The 21,883-nt window shown below is 33.7% G+C and overlaps 1 protein-coding gene and 1 long non-coding RNA gene across 2 annotated transcripts; one reads left to right on the top strand and one right to left on the bottom strand.

The window, feature by feature from the left end:
• Nucleotides 1-3,584: 3,584 nt before the first annotated feature.
• Nucleotides 3,585-7,992, top strand: LOC148783859 (uncharacterized). Its single transcript, XR_016044570.1, has 2 exons — nt 3,585-5,015; nt 7,576-7,992. It is a non-coding gene; the product is annotated as an uncharacterized LOC148783859 (long non-coding RNA).
• A 383-nt stretch (nt 7,993-8,375) lies between these two features.
• LOC110007927 (hypothetical protein) lies at nt 8,376-10,085 on the bottom strand. Its single transcript, XM_020672272.2, has 2 exons — nt 10,025-10,085; nt 8,376-9,922 (listed from the first exon to the last, which is right to left on the bottom strand). The coding sequence occupies exon 2, from the start codon at nt 9,552-9,554 to the stop codon at nt 8,625-8,627; it is 930 nt and encodes a 309-aa protein (XP_020527931.1). The 5' UTR covers nt 9,555-9,922; nt 10,025-10,085; the 3' UTR covers nt 8,376-8,624.
• Between the last annotated feature and the right edge of the window lie 11,798 nt (nt 10,086-21,883).

Consider the following 21,883-nt stretch of genomic DNA (forward strand, 5'->3'; position numbering starts at 1 on the left):
TTTATCTTTAATTATAAAATTTAAAGCTTAAAAAATAGTGTAAATCTAGTAGATCTATGAAAACTTGAAAATTGACAGTCAGAAAATGCATTACAAGATGCACTATTTCTAAAACTTGAAATCTATTTTTTTCCTCATGTCCATGCATCATGATGTCGAGATGATCAATTTGAGGATATTTGGGCATCACAACAACCTCTTCTAGTGAAAGTTTTGAGGTAGGCTCTAATTTGATTGTTTAGAGCCTCAACTGTATATAAACTTTTTCATGTGTAAATGATTAATGCCTATCATCCATGGCCATTCTAAAAAAGGGAAGAGTTTATATAAGGTTGGAACCTTCAAATGTAGAATCACATATGTACCTCAAAAATCTATCGGAAAGGCTGTTTTAATGTTGAAAAACCCTCTAATTGATCATCTCGACATCGAGATGTATGAATATTAAAAAAAAAAAAAAGTTTTTGAGTCCTAAAATAAGTGCATCTTGCAACACATTATCTGGACCATCCATTTTTCAAGATATCCATATGTTTATAGATCTACTTGATTTTAATCATTTTTGGAGTTTAAAATTTTCTAACTTGATATGAAAATAGTTTTTAAGATAATCCAAAAAAAAAATTACAACAAAATTACATGTAAGGAATGATTGTGACTTTCGTGTGCAAAAGATAAATGGTCTATTTGTAGACAATCCCACATTAAAAAACTTAAATTTTATTTAAAATAAGCATATGACATTTTAAAATGGACCCCAGTATTTTAAAAGAACGAGAAAAGACATTTTACGTGAGTGAACAAGTGTATTGTGCTCCTCTAAGAAAACTAAAAGAGATAAACATTTAAATATTTAAGGGGTAAGCTTTCTATGCTTCTCTTATAACATAAAACTTATGTACTTCCCCTAATCTAACCATCCCTTTTGAATGAAGGGCTAAGATTGACACAATCACAACACTATTTTATTTTTAATTTTTTATAAAATATTTTGGCACCAAATTTTGGGTGTCCAATCCTCTCTGATGCTTGCACTTGTAAAAAATATTCCCAATAAAATATAATGACCAAAATACCTTTGAAATTTTCAAGGGGTATTTTGGTCATTATATTTTGTGGAAAAAATATTTTTTAATATTTTTTTGTCAGTGCACCGAAATGAGAAGATGACACTACCAAATTTAATATTCATATAATTTGTATAAAAAATACTCTGAGGCATTAGATCTAAGATCAAATGGTAAGTGGCTCACTTGATCAAAATTGGACGGCTGGATGGTAGGGAAAGAACAGATCTTCTATGTTGTAGGGGAAGTATAGAAACATTTCCCATCTTTAAGAGGAGAGAAAACATTTTAAATACAAACTCTCCACTCTAGGAAAGAAAACAAGAGTATTTTTAGCTTGGGGAATTGTGTAGACTTCTTTTGATCTCAAATTCTGTAAATTGCTTTGTTTTCAAGAAATAAACTTTTTTAATGATAATTAAAATGAATTAGAGTTTTTGAAGGTCTTAATCCAACAACTCATGAAATAGAAAGCCTTTGCTCAATGAGTTCCACAAAGTGCTTTTTCTCGGCCTTTCCCAAATTTTGTTTAATAGGCCTCTTTGTAGGGTTCAAAAGAATTTATGCTCCAAATTTGGGATTTATTATTCCATTTCTTATTTTGCATCTATTACATGGATTTTAGATAAAGAATAAAAAACTCTTAGTACAATTACAATCACTCTTGTCCGTCAAATTTCAAATCAGGTACTTGTTTGTTATTGACTAGACTCTGAGTTCAAATAAAACTTTTTTGAACTTTATGTCACACCCTAAGCTGTCTAAATTGACATTTAATGGCTAAAAGTACCTTGTAATAAAGATAAACGATCTCATAGCATACAATTGCAAAATTTATTGGTGTGGAAATGATAAAATGGAAATTAAAATAGAATCTTTTTTTTATTTTCAAATTTAAGGAATAATCATATATTATGCATTTTACATTAAAAACAAATGGTCTCTTTGTATACTTTTTCATAAAATAAAAAATAAAAAATAAAAAAAATTTTGGGTTTTAAGATCTGAAAACAATTTATGTTTTTCCATATAGTTGGGTCACAAGGTGACTGAAAAATGACTTGGAAATTTCATGGTCATAAAAATCCCTCTAACTAGGCGTCTTGCATGTGGGAGCAAATGTTCAATTTGATCCCGCGAGACCAATCTGTTGGCACAATGTGACCTAAAGCCAAGCCATACGAAGGCGATCCTCCTTTGGAATGCAATAGGCCAAGGATTACAGATTAAAAAAAAAAAAAACATTCACGGTCTTTGCAATGCCCAGGCACAATATCATATTAAAAACAATTTAAACTATTAAAAATTATTTTTAATATATAATAAAATTTATAATTGAAAATTTTAAAATAGTACCATAATACAAATATAAAAAAATTAAGGTAATTGAGAGAAATTTAAGAACTTAACCTTAGTTAATAGGAACCTTTTGAGTAAGGATAGCATATTTCCCTAGCCTTATTTTTAATTGAAAAAATAGACAATAAAATATTTTAATAACTAAGAAAGTGTTATAATTGGTTTTAAAAAATAAAAATTAAAAAGCTTAGAGTTTATTTTATGAGACAACTTAAGAAACTTTTGCGAGTCCCAATAAACAAAATTTAAAGGATGCAGTTTATATAGGGCGTAGGCTTTATAAAAACAAAATAAAGCCTCACCTCAAATCCTCGTTTGAAAAGCACTTTTGACATCCGAAATCTCCATGATGGATCTAAATCAATTTCCATCACCAATAATAAAATTTAAAACTCAAAAAATGGTACAAATCTTGCGGATCTATAAATACTCAATTTTAGGGTGAAATTGACGGTCTAGATAATTTCTTACAATATACATATTTTTAGAGTTGAAAATCATAATTTTTTTTCACAACTAACATGTTCAAGCCGAGATGATCTATGTAAAAGCTTTTCAATACTTGAATTATAATTTTTGATGAATTATGAGGTGAGGTTTTACTTATTTTGATAAGACTACAACCCTATCAAACCATTTTCCATTTTTAAAACATAAAAAAAATCCAATATTGAGAACAAGAAGAAGTAAATACCCATTAGAAATCAACTTTATGAAAGTAATTAGGATATGTACAAATCTTGATTTAGCAATAGTTCAATCTTAAATAGGTTTTCCTACGTGTCCCTAATCCCTATTTCGATCTACTTATTTATCTCTCCCCTATAAAATGCTACTCTCTCTAAAAAACGCTATAATTTCGTCAATCTTATTATCTCTCTAACATTACAAATCCCTCGCAACTCTCGATCTGGCCAATAAAAAGAGAAGAAAATCTCTCATAACCCTCCCTCTCCATCCCTCTATCTTCAAACGCTAATTTATGTTTATCTTCTCCTTATCATGTAAACCAAATCAAGAATGTAAACCAAATCAAGAAAAAAAGAAACAAGAAAAGGAAACCCCAAATTTACATATCAGGAAAGAAGAAAAGGAACCCCTCTCCCTCCTCTTATTACTTTCTTCCTTTTTCAAGTTTAAGACAATCCACCCCTCTCCCTCCTCTTATTACTTTCGTCCTTTTTCAAGTTTAAGACAATCCTGGTCTATTTTTGTTTCTTCTATCTTATCAATTCCATCTCTTTTTATTTTTTTCTCTTCCTCTTTAACGACGCATTAGAAACCTCTCTCATAGTTTCAACTTTATTTAATTCTCTCTCTTGTTTCAAAATCCCGTTCTTCTCCCTTGTTCTCTCTTCTCAATGTTATTCAGTTCTCTCTCCCCAATTTCAGCCTTAACTGTATCAACTTTATTCGTACTTTGTCTCCCATCTCTCTCTCTTTCTCTATTTCACCTCCCATCTCTAGTTGTTTGTATTTTGGCTCCCATCTTTCTCTGTTTCTCTAGTTCATCTCCCATCTCTAGTTGTTTATGTCTTGTTTATTGCCATAGCCATGTCTTCATCTTTCTTGACCGATGTAAGACTAAAACTCACTCTCACCTGCTACCCACTCTGTGAAAACACTCACCACCTACTTATAAAACTCATCATTAGACACAGAGTTGCAATGAAGGAAAGAAGATGTTTCATGGTTTCCACCACCCAAAACAACATGCCGACAACTTTAGAAGATTCCATCTTCCTCATGCACGAAGAACTCAAGCAAGTAGACCCTCTGATACCTAGCCATAAGTAAGATCCTGGTGATACCTAGCCTAGGTAAGATCACGAAGAACTCAAGCAAGTAGACCCGCTGATACCTAGCCTAAGTAAGATCCCGGTGATACCTAGCCTAGGTAAGATCACGAAGAACTCAAGCAAGTAGACCCGGTGATACCTAGCCTAGGTAAGATCGCAGCAGCCTACATGTTTGTTTGGTGCATGTTTGGTGCAGCCGAGGCGCTCCGTTCTAATCCCAATGGGCCCCAAGAAAAATTGAGTTTGTTGATGGTGAATGATGAAGCGGGTGACTTAGAACCAGAGATTTTGGAGCGCTTCGTATCTGAAATTCGAAATAAGATCGAGAATTATCTTCGACCATGGGCCGATACGAAATAAGGTCGAGAATTATCTTCGACCATGGGCCTCCTTAGTTGAGTCGTACCACAGAGATAAAGGAAGATGTACATGCTGTATGCATGTCCGAGTTGAGTAATAACGCCAATAATGTGAGGGAAATGCCTTGTTTGCATCAATATCATGAAGACTGCATATGCAAGTGGCTCAAGTGCAATCAGTCATGCCCAATTTGCCAGACATAGTTTGCCGACATAGTTTGCGCTCGGAGTAACGTGTGATTTTATTTTTCTTTTTTTTTTTTTCTTTTTTTTGTTACCGTCGGAGATGAAAATTCATATCAGCTAAAAAACAAATTTGGTAATATAAGATTGAGTCCTTTAGATTTTGCAACAGTTTCTTCTTCTTTTATTTAGTCGCAGATGCTCCTTTTCATGATTTAGGTATCCAGATGCTCCCTCTCAAGATTTAGGTACGAATATATGGATTCTTTTCTTTTCTTTCTTTCTCAATAACAATGATGAGTTTGGGAACCAATTTCATGTACTTTGAATTTTGTCGCAATCTTGGACAAGTATACTCTTGTGGTACATTGGATCAAATTATTACAAGTGATTTAGGTATGGACCTTAAAATTTCTCCTAAAATATGATACAAAAAAATCCAGTCAACTTATTTTTTTTTATTTTTTCAAAAGTGCCCTTCAGTCTGAGGACATCCTCAGACCAAATTTTATTTTATAGTTTTTTTTGATAGTCGGGCACTATCTTAAAGCTTGGAGCACTACCCTACTAATGAAAAAATTGAAAAAATAAAATAAATAATTTGAAATTTGGACCGAGATTCCATCCTTAGACCGAAAGGTGATTTTGAAAATAATAAAATAAAATGCAAGTTGACGAACGTTCTTTATAATTTCTGCATACAAGTGGAGCATTTTGTATTTTAGAATAAATTTTATGGTCTGTGTGTAAATCACTAAATTATTATTCTTGGTTAGCAGAGAACATTTTGACAATCACATTCTTCTTGAAGAAATATTTTATGGAAGAACCCTAGTAATATCAAATGTGATAACATGTGATTAAGACAAGCTTTAAAAAATCGGATTGGTGAATTGATTCTGCCTCACCCATACCCATGTCGGATCAAAGAATTGGTTTATTGGATCAGAGAATCAGTGGAATTGATAATTTTTGTTTCAATTTTTTTTAAAAAAATCACTATATAAACATTTAAAAATAGTGTTCTTTTAATTTCTAAACGTAATTAGAAGTGGTGCATTATGTACTTTCATTTCTTTGTAAAAATAGGTGAATATTGAGACGTTGTTGTCCTATATAGATGTCTGTATAATTATTAATTATACTATAACATTATAATATTACAACAAAATAATTTAAAAATCTTAGAAAATATTTCCATATTATAAGATTAAAAATAATATTATCATATATAAAGTGAAATTAGTTTTAGATCAAACACTTATTAAATTTTTTTACTCGTCTAAAATTATCACAAACTAGCAATAATATTATACATTTATTAATTCTTTTTACTCGTCCAAAATTATTACAACTCAATTAGAATGGTGAATTTGGAAACCAATTTCATTTACAAACAAAAATTGGAAGCAAAATAGTGAATTGGGTGGCAATCGCATTATTGTTCTTAGTTATCAGAGATCCTCGTCACAATCACATTCTTCTTGGAAGAATATTTAGTGGAAGAAACCTAGTAATATCACATACAAGATCGTGTGATTAAGAGCAGCTGAAGTTGCTTAAAATCATGGGGGAAAAGTTTTAGTGGTCCTGATGGGGACCGATTTGCACATTGGAACACAGCAAAACCACCATATTAGATGGTCGGTTTCACTTCAAAGGTGATATCATTTTTATTCATCAGACTTTTTTTGTTTTAAAATGATACGGAGTTTAGAAATTGTTTAAACGAGTTCCATATGTGATATTGACTTTGGACCCTCCATCTAATGTATGATCATTTATGGGGGTTTCCTATCTCAAAATTAGTTTTGTTTTTGTTCCTTTTCTCGAAATTGATCACAAGATGAATTAGAGATAATTAAAAAATTCTATTTAAATAAAAATTTTCTTACACCTCAACCCGCAGCGCCCCTCCCCCCTTTTAGTGCATCTTGCAGCACATTATCTAGACCGTCGATTTTCAAGATTTTCATATGTTTATAGGTCTACTTGTTTTTAACCATTTTTGGAGTGTATAATTTTTTAATTAAAAATGAAAATAGATTTTAACATCATCCTAAAAAAATTTTACAACAAAATTACATGTTAGGATAAAATTTAGAGATGCGCCTTAATTGGATTGTTCAAGGTTTACATGTTAGGATAAAATTTAGAGATACGCCTTAATTGGATTGTTTAAGGCGGCAACCTTATAGAAACCACACCTAAAGATATGAGGTTTGCATGGTATACCAAATGTCCATTTTGGTCCTGTGTGGCCTCTGCGTGGAAATATTAAGAATTACTCGTGCATAACCTGTCCATGGCAAAAGCACAACCAATCATATTATATACAATGTTTCAGCTTTTCGCTTTTTAAACTCATACAAATTATTTTTCATATAAGAAAATTTCTATAATTACAAAATTGAAAAGTACATCACATTTATTAAATTTATACAAAAAAAGAAAATTAAGGTAATTAAGAGAAATTTCAGAATTCACTAAAAATAGCACTTTCGTATGAGGATTTAGACTAAAAATATATACTTAGAAAATCTAAAAATTGAGGAAGTATCACATTATCATTTAAAAATATCGATAGCAACAAGAAAATTAGTCTAATAGAAGCCAAACATATTCTACTCGTTTGGGAGTGTGATAAAATTTGGAGGTGCGCCTTAATTGTATTGTTTAAGGTTGTAACCTTACAGAAACCACACCATTTTAAAAAAGAGGATAATGGAACAAAGATAACAAATTAAAACAAAGAAATAATGTAGCAATGAGGACAACTTTTAATTCATTAATATCCCATTTTGACAGGGTTTTCGGTACGTGGGATCCGATGGTGAGGTCCTCTTACAAGGCTGGAGAGCTGTACATCAAAACTACGATCGGAGCCGATAGGGCCAAATGCATAACTGTATCTTCGAAGGACTGAGAACCCAGATCATCTCACTCTGATCAGTGATTTTTAACTATGTATTATTTTGCAGCATGATTTGCTGTTGGTTCATGGAATTATGCATTGGTTGCAGTAAGATTTGCTGTTGGTTCATCAAAGTTCCATGGCACTTGTATTCCTTGAAGTGGATTCCATATAGTCCACCGCTTTTCCATTTCTCTTTTTTACTGTTTCTTATGCATTTGTAGCATGCATGTAATGATACTGCCATTGCTTGTCACCAAAGATTGAGAAAGTCAAATATATAACGCTCAAAGATGCTTCATTTTCTCATCTTTCTGATGTATTTGCAGCATGTAAACTGATGTCACTTTTTCACAATTATCAATGGAAAAAAGTATAGTATACTCATATTTGGTAGGCATGAAGTTTCTTACGAAAGAGCTCCCGAGACTTTTTTCACACCAATTGGTCCGCACCACTCGGCTGCCAACTTTTTGTGAAAAAACTCACATGCCTAATCACATTGATGAGTTCTTTCATGTGAAAATACATGAACGAAAATATTTTCATGCATACCAAACATGCATTGATGACCCATTTGTCAGTTTTTTTTTTTTTGGTGATATTGACTTTTCTTTTTCAGTAAAACATGGTGATTGTATATGGTGATTGAATTTTAGTTTTTCATCTGGCAAGGATTAAAACTAAGCATAAGTTAGTGGTAAAAAACAATGATGCCATTTTTCATTCATTGAAGTAAAGATTACTTCTTTTACTTGTGTTTATTCCATGTGGCTCTATCTTTTCACTTGGGTCTGCCCTTTTGTTGAGCAGTTCACCCTCTCTCTCCTCTCACAGAATTTACAGTATTTCCAGGCCGTGCCCAGATTCTCCAGCTACAAAAGTAACACGAAAAAATCGACTTTGGCTCATGAAACGATAAGAAACAAATATTGCATGAGAATTACAGGAAGATGAAACATTCTAAAGAAACATGAGGGTTCTCCAGTGACTCATTAGCAGTGGGAGAAGAAACCTTATCGAACTCCTGTTCTTTTGTTGCTTCCAAAGCTTCCTTTCTCTCTGTAGCAGGAATCCTAGTAGTGGGGTTTGTGATTTTTGATTTCTCTCTTATTGGAGATGCCCTAGCTACCGGGGATCTTGATTGCCTGCCTGAATTCGCAGCGGAATTTCCATCCCTCCTCATTTCTTGCCTCTGAAAGCGACCCATATCTCTCTCTGAAAATGATTTCCCAAGCCTTCTCACTGGCAATTGCTCTGTTCGATTCAATGGGGAAGGGTTTCCCCTTCCTTTCATTTCCTCATTGTTTGAGAATACCCTATTTCTTTGATCCATGTATCTTGCTCTTCTCTTTGTTGGGGAAACATACTGCATTTTGAATTTTGCTGGAGAAACCACTTCTCTTTCCTCCCCAAATGTAGCTGAAACACTCTCACTCAAGCAGTTCAGGCTCTCTGAGATTTCCAAGCTTTCATTGTCTGCAGAGATAGAAGCTTTCAGGGTTTCGTCTCCATGGGTCAAAGTTTTCAATCTCTCATCTCTGTGAGTTGAGTCTTTGAAGCTTTGGTGGCCATGGATCGAAGGTTTCAAGATTCCGTCTCCATGGGTTGAAACTTTCATGCTTTCGCCTTGATGGGTGGGATCTTTGAAGCTTTGGTCCCTGTGGACTGGAGCTTTTAAGCTCTCATCCCCATGGACCGGAGCTTTCGGGCTTTGCTTTTGAAGATGGGTACCGCCATTGTTTTGCAGTTGGCTAATAAAAGATGGATTTCGGATCTCTAATAATACTTCTTTCACTTTTTCTTCCACAACATATTCTGAATCTGGAATTGGGTTCTTCAAAGTGTTTTTCTTGCTAAAACAACAACCCATAGATGAAAAGATTAGGATCTCCTACTGTAACGTAAGTGATGGGGATGTGGATATATTACATAAAACTTTCTGCTAAATCTGGAGGTTATTCCATACTGTGACGCATGAGTGATACCAGTAAAATTCCGGCTAAATCTCAAGTATTTTCTGCTAAACCAAGTGATGGGGATTTGTAAGAGAAAATAACTTACCCAAAAGAAGATTTGGAGCAGGTATAGTGCAATGTCTCCTAAATCTGGAGGTAAGAATTAGAGATCTCTAGCTCTTCCTCTGTGAAATGATGAAATGGGGGTTTGTAGAGTGCTTTAAGGCAAGACCTCTGCCCAATGTAGAAGTGGCAGGGTTGAAGAAGACCTCTGGCTCTCCTGCTGTAAAATAAATGGATGATTATATTGCTGAAATTTCTGCCAAATGTAGTGGAAGAAGTGAGTTATCTTGGTGAAAACTAGATGAGAAATTGCCCAACTTACCTCCATATTTGGAAGGAGGGTCAAAAGAATGTCTTTCTTCGGTTCGGTGAGAAAGGAGTTCAGATTTTTTTTTAAAATTTAATATAAGTAAAAGAAAAAGGTTATACAAGGATGCTACCTGAGAAAGGAGTTTAGATTTTTTTTTTAAATTTAATATAAGTAAAAGAAAAAGGTTATACAAGGATGCTACCTTATAATGTAGAACTACGGATGCCTCTCAAAAATACATCTGAAAAGGTAGTTTGATTGATCATCTCGACATCGAGATGTCTGACTATGAATTTTACAATATATTATCTACACCATCCATTTTCAAGATTTTCATATGTTCATAGCTCTACTTGATTTTAACCATTTTTTAAATTTAAAATTATATAATTAGATATAAAAATAGATTTGAGATAATCTTAGGAACATTTTACTTCAAAATTATATACCATGATAAAATTTAAAGATGCACCTTACCTCTACACCTACGGATGGGTCTGTATGAAACTGCACTCATAAATAAATGATATAAAAATAAATATACACATTTCAGAAAAATATTTTGATATAAATATTTCTTCGTTTAGGCTGAAGCGACTGAATCTAACCAAAACTACAATACCATACTTCGCTTCCTCCATTTTAGTTCTGAAATCTGGAATACTTCGACCTCTTCGGCTAAAATGAAGAGAATTTGACAACTCTGGTCTATTACCATTGTCTCTGTGTTCTTTTATTTATGACATGGCGAATAGCTAGCCTACTGATTTGCTCCACTTAACTCATATGTGAATTTTTTTTTTGCCACTTTAGAGAAAAGTAATGACTTCAATTTCCTAGTTTTTCTTGAAAATGTCAAGTACACCCATTCCCTTTTACTCATGAATTATCGAATGGGATTGTATACGATGAGACCACCTTGTACAAATTACACATTTGTTTAGATAAGTCCTAGATTAGGGAGCATATATTGTGCACTTACTTCATTTCGCATTGCTTATAAGTATTTATCTTGACATTCACTTTAGAAGCACTAAATGTATGTAATTAGAACTACTAATTCACTTTAGAAGCACTAAATGTATGTAATTAGAACTACTAAACACTAGATGTAACTCTTCACAAAATGGATAGTGTCTACTTTTTTGCAAGTACTCAAATAAAAATTTTATTTCCTGAGGTTGATCACTAAATTGAGGAGACTACAACAAAAAAATTGGGATTCACAATTCAAATTTGCTTCTAGATGTGATTCTAGTGGAGGGAGCAAGAGATTTTGCTTGGACAATGCCCTTCAATATGTAACTGCTTAAGAGATAAATATTCGAACAACACGAGACCCTGATCTCCATTGTCAATAGCATCCAATGACGGTGGAGATGAAATATTATCTCTGAGTACCATTAGATGTGTAATACTCAACCTAGTGACTAACTCGAAAAAAATAAAAAATAATTCGTTGAAATACACACAAGATTGAATAGAGATCCTCTGATTTGTGGATGGTCGAATCTAAGTGGTTAGAAACTCAAAATCCTTTTTTGATTGAAAATACCTATCTCTTGTTTATAAAGTGGATTCTGAAATTTTAGATTGAAAAAATCCCCTTATATATGTTTTTTGCTTGAGGGCGTATGTCTATAGCATATGCTACTGTGGAGTGTACGATATGCACTCATGGTGTTAGTATACTATGTAGGTAATAGAGACTCTATGTGGATGATCTTACATCTTATGTGGTTGATATCATTCTTAGTGATAATCTGTAAGTACTTCTGCTTGTACCAAAATTTATATATTAACTTGGATTATGTATCTAAATATAACACCAAATAAAAATTACTTGCATGGATGAGTAAGTGTATCAAGTGCCAAAAAATGTTGAGGTAAAAGTGTTATGTGTGTCAAGAGATGCAATTTTATATTTGCATCGCTGACTCATCATAAACCATCCTAATAGATGTATATGAAAAAGTGTTAGTCCTACATAACAATAAAATCAATGATCAGAATTTATTCTTCGAAAGCAATCATTTTAAAAAATTTAAATTTATTAACATGGTAATGTTGCCGGTTAAAGATTATATATTCCCAAAAAAATTAAGTTCAAAGTCCAATTCAAAAATGGATTTGGCTTCTTAGTACCATAACATATACTTTCGCTCGTTAATTGGTTGTGAACTTTCCCTTATTACAATTACATTCGAATTAATGACGTGATTCTATGACCTAGAGAAAGAGAGAGAGCACATGATCTTTAAACAAAAGGGAAAGGTTTCTATATTTACTCTACATCATAGAAGATCTATGCTTCCCCTGCCATCCAGCCATCTCATTTTGATCAAGGGAGCCACTCACCATTCGATCTTAGATTCGACGTCTCAAAGTATCTTATTTTTATTTTTTTTATACAAATTTTATGAATATGAAATTTGGTACGTGCCATATTGTCATTGGGACGCACCTATAAAAAATATTAAAAATAAATTTTCGATAAAATATAATAATCAAAATACCCCTTGAAATTTTTAAGGGTATTTTGGTCATTTTATTTTATTGAAAATATTATTTTTGTATTTTTCGTTAGTACGAGTTTAATAGAGGATTGGATGTCAAAATAATTGATATAAAAAAATAAACAATAAAATAATATAGAAATGTAACATTGTGATTGGGATAATCTTAGCCCTCAATTCAAAATGGACGGTTGGATAAGAGGAAGTATATAAGTTTTATGTTGTAGAGGAAGCATAGAAAGCATGCCCTTTAATGAAACCAAGCTTTGTGGTCATTCTTAAAGAGGAGATATCGACGCACATGGGAGCTTATGGAGAACTCTAGGGTGCTTTACTCATGCAGAGCAAGCTAACCTAGTGTGTGCGAATGGAGTTTTCCCTTAGAAAATGTAGGGTTTTATATTTTTGTTGTTGAGCCGGCCCCCATATCTAGGGTTGGCAGTGGTTTGGGTGGCCCGATCTGGTCCGGTCAACCCAACCTTGAAAAATCAGCGCTTTGGCCACATAGTAGCCTCAGGGCTTGGCCAGGCCTGGGCAAGCACAACACATGATAGAGCCGGGCCAAGGTTAGGCCAAGGCCAGCTCGGTTCGGCCCAACTTGGACCTCTTTTTTTTTGTTTTTTTTATTATTATTTATTTAAGTTGGCCTGGTGCCGCCCTGCAGGGTCAAGCGAGGCTTGGGCTAGAGCCTCTTTGGCCTAGTCAGGGCAGGCTTGAGCTGGCCCTATGGCACCTGAGTTGTGCCTAGCCTGTTGCCAATCCTATCCATCTCTAACGGGATTTCACTTGTTTCTTTGTAAAATCTGTTATTTTAAAATCTGCAAATTTTTTATCTGAATTGTCGAATCAGATGGGAATTAATCGAGACCAAACCGGTTCATAGTTGGGTCGTGGCATGGTTCCCCCCAAAACACCCCCTTCTATATATATTTTCCTTTTTTTTTCTCAGCTTGTCTAATTTTTTTTAGGTCCCATTAAATCCCTACCTACCCTATATACCCTACTTTAATCTTTATTTTATTTATTTATAATCTCTTTTGGATCACTCGTCGGAACCAATCCAGACCGAACATAAATTGTTGATCCAACAATCCAATGCAGATATGTGGATGAATGATCTGGCCCCATTCCTGTTTTTAAAAAACCGGTAAAATCAAACACCTATTCCAAAAATTTTCTGAAACCAATTTTGATGTGATTTGTCATTATTTGTTCTAATAAGGAAGCAACAAATTTCTAGAGATCCATGATCTACATTATAACGATCATTAATATAAAATAACATCTAAAATAAAATGTTGAATATTTTTATTAAATTATTTTTCTATCCATTAGCAAAGACGGACGTTTGTAAGTCAGCAGGCTAGTGAGTCGGCGGACACACAAAACACTTTCCAATTCTTTTTTCTTAGTTCTGCAAAACCATAGCTATACAGTGGAAATGCATATAGAATGACATGTATTTTGGATATTCGATCCAACCTAAGATTTTAGAAAGAGCATTACATTTGAAAAAAATGTAACCTAGAACACGCCATGGACTTTTCCTTGATCAAATGCAAAATAATTTGTGAAATTGTAATCTCAAGAAACACACCACTTCCGATAAATCAAGAGAATTTCATACCATGAAGTGGCTTTCATATCTAGGCGGCATGGACAAAATCTCAAAATTCCATTGTTTGTGGGTACAGTGTTTGTGCATCAAGGCCTGTACCTGTTATTGTGCGGATCCTGATATTTACGTTGTTCAATTGTATTGGATGATATGATTCATTCTCTGAGTGCACTTGTCTCAAAGTTTGAGATTACGCACCACCCAAATTAAATAAATAATAATGATCTTATGAGACCCTCCCACATCCATGTGTGTAGGACCTCAAAAGATCATCATTAAATTTGACACAGATATCTAGAAAAGTGTAGATTTCAAAGGGTAGATTTCTCATTCTAGTTCAAATGCACTTGTCCTAATATTGAATAGAGATTACCTAAAATCTTAATATTTAAGAACTCATTTTTTCTTAAAATAGTCATGAGTCTTAGGTGGATCTCAAAATTTAATATAGAAAAATATTTCCAACTAGCTCTTTCGCCTGAGGGATAAGTGTGCATTATGCCTCTGTAGTACTACAGTGTATACACTATTTTTAATAAGCCAAATGGATAATAATCCAAAGTGTTGCCTGATTTTTGTGGTGGTGCGCGTGAAAATATATAAATGACTCGAAAAATAAAGCAAACACACAAAAAATAGATTGAGAAACAAGACTTTTCGATAAAGCAAATAAATACTTGCAAATTGGATCAGAATCTCCCAAATCCAGTTAGGCAAATGCCCTTAAACCATCTAACTTATATTATGCTAAGCGATACCTTAATGGGTCCGACTCTCTCTCTTTGCTACCTTTAGGTCAATTTGAGGTGTGGCTTGCTAGGGATTGGTTGGGATTTGATTTCTCTCTCTAAAATGGGAGCCTTAGAGATAAAGCTAGAGTTTCTCTCTCAAGTTCCCTATCTCCAACCCTTCAAATGAACTAAGGCTTGGTCTTTTATAGATGGAGATTCAAATATGGGAGGAAAAGTAAAAGTTTAAGATGATAAGTGGGTGAAAGATTAACTTTCCATTGTGTCACTTTGCAAAAGGGTAATTTTGTAGGGGTCATATCTACTCATAGCCTTGGAAAGCTTAGGATCCAATATATCTACCACTTTGAGCGTTTTCTCACAGCTAAGTGGCCAATCCAACTGAACAAAATCATAGAGGATTATTTTAGGAATATTTTGTGACAAATTTCATATGCGAACTCGAAGATTTGACAGAATTATGAATGGTTCTATGGTGTGTATCAAATAATCAGTAAAATCATGTTTTCATACACTTTTCTTACTTATTCAGCCACTGTTTTGCCGGTTTTTTCGTATTCCGGCTCCACAGAATTGTGAGGAATACTGTAGGAGTATTTTGCCCAAGTCTTGCCTAAAAACCCCAAGTATTGAATGAGTCTGAGATGTTCTTAACACGTATAAATCATGGTTAGGAGCAATTAAGCCTCAAAATTATCACCTCCCTCCAAGGAGCTTGTTGCCCAATTTATGTGTGTGCATGCCTGACAAGATGTAAATGACTCCAAAAGAAAAAGCAAATGTATAACAAAAATAGTAAATACAACTTCTCAATAGTAAATAAATGCTTTCAAATTAGGTTCTAAATCTTCTCGATTAGGCGAATTCTCTTAGACTATCCAGCTCATACCACAATGGCGGATACCCTGATGGCTTTGGCTCTCTCTTTTTGCTAGCTTCGGGTCAATTTGAGGTATGGCTTGTTATGTTTTTGTTAAAATTAGATTTTCTCTCTCTAGAATAAGAAGCCTCGAGGTAAAGCTTGAGATTCTCCCTGAAGGATTTTTTTCTCTGTAGCTCTCTTTCGGTCTCTCTAAGCTTCTCTATCAAATTTTCAATCTCCAACCCTTCAAATGACCTAGACTTGGGCCTTTTATAGATGAGGATTCAAATATGGGTGGAAAATTAAAATTTAAGCTGATAAATGGCCATAAAATTAACTTTTCATCCCGCCACTTTGCAAACGGGCAGTTTTGTTGGGTCAAATTGAAGACAATATCAATCCAAACCATTAAAAAGCTTGGGGTACCATGGTCTTTGTTTTTTCATTTTTCCTCGTGTAAATGGCCAATCTAGCTCAAAATCAAAGAGAATTGTTCAAGGATCATTTTTCAATAAATTTCAACCAAAACTAATAATATTTGAGAGAATCATGAATGGCTTGTGGATGTGTACCCAAAAATTCAGAGGATTGAATGAGTTATGGGGTTTTTTTATTGTGCATGCAACATCATTTCCATCAATAGTTGCATCATATTATGATATGACCGTTGCATTAAATCACTACCTTTTAAGCTATATAATATCATGTTAGTTCGCATCATTGACTTTTAAAACCAAGCAGTAACTTAACCTTCATACCATCAGGGTAAGCCTCACCTAGTGTTGAGGTTAACCAGATAATCGCAACCAACAAAGGTAGGTCCCAATCCTGACCAGAAGCATCTAGTATGGCATTTGGGCATGGGAAGTGACCGACGAGAATAGGCATCAGATGGAGTCCAACCCAAGCATGAGCTCACCATATGTGCTCTTTTACATGTCTACAGATGTGTACTTTTGTCAAATATGTATGACTCCAAAAAATCCAAAGATAAGTAAAACATTAAAAAAAACAACAAATGTTTAATATATATATAAAAAAACAAGTTTGGTTTCATAAGCTATCCCATATTCAATTAGATGAATCCTCATGGCCTTTGGAATGAGGTTTGCTCCCTCTTTGCAAGGATTTTGTGATAGCCTGAGGTCTTGCATGCAAGATTAGGGTTTGGATGGGTACAGATAAACTTTGTCTCTATAGAATGGGGAGAATTGGAGCTCAAGCTACAGAGAGCAAGTTTATCTCTATTAAAATTTCAAGTTTCCAAACCCTCAAATAATTAAGGTATGGGATTTATATAGAGCTAGAATTGTTAAGGATTGATGTTTTGTATTTTGAAGAAATAGATCTGCCAAGGTGGAGTTAAAAAGATGACTCCGGAGGACTGTAAAAAGCTTGAAGGGGCGAAGGCTCGAAAGAGTCGTCTTGACAAGTTGACTCGACAGACTCGGCCCATGAAGGGGTTCGGGGGCGGTAGCCCCCGAGGAGAAATTCGGATATATTCGTACATGAGATTCGATATATCTGGGACTTAATATATATCCGTACAAGGGTATTTCGATAATTTATACCATCTATCTGAAACTCAATATATATTGTTGCGATTGGGGCTTTATCTAGGGTTAAGGAAAAAACACATATTGCTATGTAATCAGAGAGGCGTGAGGAAGAAAGCTTTTTGTAACCCTATTTTCCATTGCCAGCAAAGAAGTTCTCATCTCCTGTGGACGTAGGCACGTCGCCGAACCACGTATATCATTGCGTTGTGGTTGATTGTCTCTTTCTTTTGCGTATGTTTCTTCTTTCTAGTTCTCGTGGATTGTTTTTCGTTTCTACAATAATGACACTGTAGGAGAAATTGAGAAGAAGAGGCAATAAGAGAAGAAGTAGAAAATACAGTTTTTATGTGGTTTGATCTCTTGGACCTATGTCCACGATTGAAAGGCTATTGAATATATCACTAAGATATTTCTCACATTTAGTTACCTAAAAATATGGCATATGGATAACCATATCATCCGTGTACCATATTGGAATATCATTTCAACATTCTCCCCCAAGTTGGTGTGTAGATATCTATCCAGTCCAATTTGCTTAATGCTTCTTGACATTGTACTTTGCTTGTGGCCTTTGTAAGGATATCAACAAGTTGATTTTTGCTTTTGACAAATGGAGTAGTAATTTCTTTCGCTTGAATTTCCTCTCTCACAAAATGATAATATGTTTTTATGTGCTTAGTTCGTTCATGAAATACCAGATTTAATGCAATATGTATAACATCTTGGTTGTTGCAGTTCATAACCATTAGACACAAAATATTGAAACCCATATATTTGAGAAAATTTTTTAGCTAAATTAATTTGCAAGTTGTAGTTGTCATAACATTGTATTCGGCCTCTGTACTAGATCGAGCAACCACTGACTGTTCCCTACAAATGTACAATACCATGTGGTGGATCTTCTATCTGTAGGACTACTTGCCCAATTAGCATTAAAAAATGCAATAATATCAGTATGACCATTCTTTTTCATTAAAATTCCTTTTCCAAGAGATGACTTAAGGTGCCTTAAACTTTGATTGATAGCTTCAAGATGAGCAGTTTTATTCCTTTTCCAAGAGATGACTTAAGGTGCCTTAAACTTTGATTGATAGCTTCAAGATGAGCAGTTTTTGGAGAATGCATGAATTGACTTACCATACTGACCGCATAAGCAATATTAGGTCGAGTGACAGTGAGATGTATAAGTCGACCAACCAAATGTTGAAAAATCCCAATATCTTCCAAAGCTTTGTTTGAGTCTATGTTGGCTTTATAATTTATCTCGATAAGGACAATAACATTTTCAGATTGCCTTCTTTTTACAAACATAAATGAATTAACATTACTCTGAGAAAACCTTATATCAATGAGAGCTTGACTTAACTTTGCAAACTATGCCCCGAGAGACTCTTTAAGCCCATAGAGCCAAAGTTTTGTTACCTTCTTGAGGATGACCAGAATAAAGTTTCATGTAAGCTTTTTTCCAAATCTTTGTGCAAGAAGACATTTTTAACATCTAGTTGATATAAAAGTCATTCATTGTTGGTAGTAATAGAAAGTAAAACTGACATAATATAAAATTTATCGGTAAATACCACTCGACAAATTTAACAGTGATTAAGAGAGAGAAATAAAAATCGTGAAGGAAATCACAAGAAGAAAGAACAAAATGCGTGGATACCAGTATTCTGGTACGGGCCCATAATAACAAGAAAAGAAAATACACCCACAAAAGGCCTCTCTCTCTCTCTCTCTCCAAGAAACACTATCTTAATTAATTAAAATTCAAATCCCATTATATGGTGCGTGCCTCCTTCTTTAGACATGTAAAACATCATCTCACGTACTCTCAAGAGATAACCTCCTAATTTATCTCCCAACTAGAAACCAAAAAGCATAACTAATTAAAATAAATATATCTCTATATTCTTTCCATATTCTTTAAACCAACTTTCCTAAAAGACAACTACAATCCCTACTTCATCTTTTCCCTCTACATGACCTATTAGTTACCCAAGTTTTAACCTAATCCAAATTAATCCCTATTTATCCTTTTTCTTTCTAAAAAGATAACTACCATAACATCCAAGACATACATTAATAAAATGATCAACATATTCCAGAGTACCCATGATTTTACCATAACTCCTAAAAGATATATGTAAATGACTCTACTTCCAAAAAAATAAAGTCTATTTTATAAGATTAATAAAAATAACTATTTCCTATAATAGAAACGATGACCAACTCTTTCAAAAGAAGAGGTTTTGGCCCTAAAAAAATGTACGGACTTAATTTTCCTAAGTAAAACATACTTCTTAAAATTAGACTTTATCAAACTAAACCAAAAATCCAATTTAAATAATTAACTCTAATAAATAAAAATAAAAAATCTACCCAAAAATAAAATTAATAAAATTAAAATTAAAATTTATAGCTACCAAATTTTGATATGCATAAAAAACCCTCACAATATTCATTTTGACCACAAGAGTAAATGTTTTATTGTAGTCAATACCATAGGTTTGGGTGAATTCCTTTACAACAAGTCTCGTCTTGTATCTCTCAATAGTTTCGTCACTTTTGTATTTCGTTTTATAAACCCACTTGCAACCAACATAGTTTTTTTCTTTAGTAAGAGTAACAACATCCCAAGTATGATTTCTCTTTAAAGCAACAAGGTCCTCTTTCGTATCAGTTCTCCATATTGCATGAGAATTAGCTTCCTTGAAACTAGTAGGTTCTTTAGTTGAGGAAATTTTGGTAAAAAAAAGCACTATACTTAGGAGATAAGTTCTTTAAATCCATCTGTCTTTGAATGTGATAATGTATTTTGTAATTGTTTTCATTAACATGATAAGTATAGTAATCCTTTCAACCAGAGAGAGGTCGAGTAATACGACCAGATCATCTTGGCTGGAAATCTTGAGGAAGAATTTACTCTTGATGTTCATTTGATTGTTCCTCCTCATTGGAGTGTTCTAGGTTTCAAGAATGGATTCTTCAAATATAGGTTGAGGTACTTCCTGATTAGGTATGGAATTCTTAATGATTTCGACTCCGAAATTGAGATCACTCATTTTTTAGAGATATTGGGTAGAGGTTGTTTAGCTAATTGATGCAGAGAAAAAAATAATAATTTTTATTATTATTAGTTTTTGAGTTTATCTTTCAACTTAGGAGGTATGCAAGGATAGGTGGGCATTGAGTTTGTGTGTGAGTTGATATTTATGGATTGGGTTAGTTAGTTTAGGAATGTAAATAGGATAACGCTAATTATAAATGGAGTTTAGGATAAGGTTAAATCTAAATGAAGTTTATCTTTTCAACAATAGCTTTGGGTAAAACATGGGTGGCGCGTAAATTGTAAAATGTGGGTAGCACGTGAATTTAAGAGAGAGAAGATAGGGATGAGAGAAAGTAGGTTAAGAGAGAGAAAATAAGGGGAGAGATAAAATAAGAAAGTCTTTCTTAATTTTTTTAGTCTATTTAAAGGGATATCTCCCTTCATTGTAAATAGGTGAATGGGTTAATAAAATTTGGTGGATTCCCTTGCAGACCTTGAGTGAGGGTATATTCTCTCAACTTCTTTTTTTTATTGTTATTTTTTTGGGTTTATTTTCTCCATGCATCAATTAGTATCAGAGCAAGTTAGATCCAATAGAAATCCAATTTGTTTTACAATATCACCAAAAGCTAATCAAGCTAATTCTGCTATGGATGATCATTGGATACAAGCTATAGATAAGTTAACCAAAGCTGTAGAGGATTTTCGAACTGACTTACGTAAGACGAGGATGCAAAGATGGAACAGAGGTTGCAGCGGTTGGTAAACAATCTTCATCATGAAGAAGGTGCTCACAGCCATATTCATCTTGCACCAGTAATTCCACAATAATCCCAGAATGTTGATTTCAAGGGTAACAAAAATTATAACCCAGATCCGCGTCCTATAGAACGACCACGAGATTTTGATATTAAAATCGATCTTCCAAATTTTCTTGGTTAAAAGTGTTCATCGATTTCATATGGTGCGTCTTGGTTCAAACTAAGGCATTAGTTAGAAATAGTCAGCCCAAGCTCGTATTCAACAATTACTCTTTGAACACAGTCACAGGCAAAGAGTCTTACATTAGTCTTAAAGAAATTAAAAAAAATGTGTTGAGGCACATGGTGGGATTACATCACCAATTAGCAGATGGTAATTGGCTTCATGCTCGAGGTCGAGCTGCTCCCAACCACGAGAGAATGATACAGAGAAAAAATAATAATTTTTATTATTATTAGTTTTTGAGTTTATCTTTCAACTTAAAAGGTGCGCAGGGAAAAGTGGACACTGAGTTTGTGCGTGAGTTGATATTTATGGATTGGGTTAGTTAATTTAGGAATGTAAATAAGATAAGGTTATATATAAATGGGGTGTATGATAAAGTTAAATCTAAAGGGAGTTTTCAACAATAGCTTTGGGTAAAACATGGGTGGCACGTGAATTGTAAAATATAGGTAGCACATGAATTTAAGAGAGAAGATAGGGATAAGAGAAAGTAACTTAAGAGAGAGAGAGAGACAAATTAGAAAAGTCTAT

This window comes from Amborella trichopoda, chromosome 1 (genome assembly GCF_054954075.1).
Source record: "Amborella trichopoda isolate Santa Cruz 75 chromosome 1, AtrichopodaSantaCruz75HAP2 v2.0, whole genome shotgun sequence".
Classification (NCBI taxonomy): Eukaryota; Viridiplantae; Streptophyta; class Magnoliopsida; order Amborellales; family Amborellaceae; genus Amborella; species Amborella trichopoda.

What these genes read in the sequence shown, in the direction of transcription:
- LOC110007927 (XM_020672272.2), bottom strand. Translation starts at nt 9,554, where the DNA reads ATGGGTTGTTGTTTTAGCAAGAAAAACACTTTGAAGAACCCAATTCCA.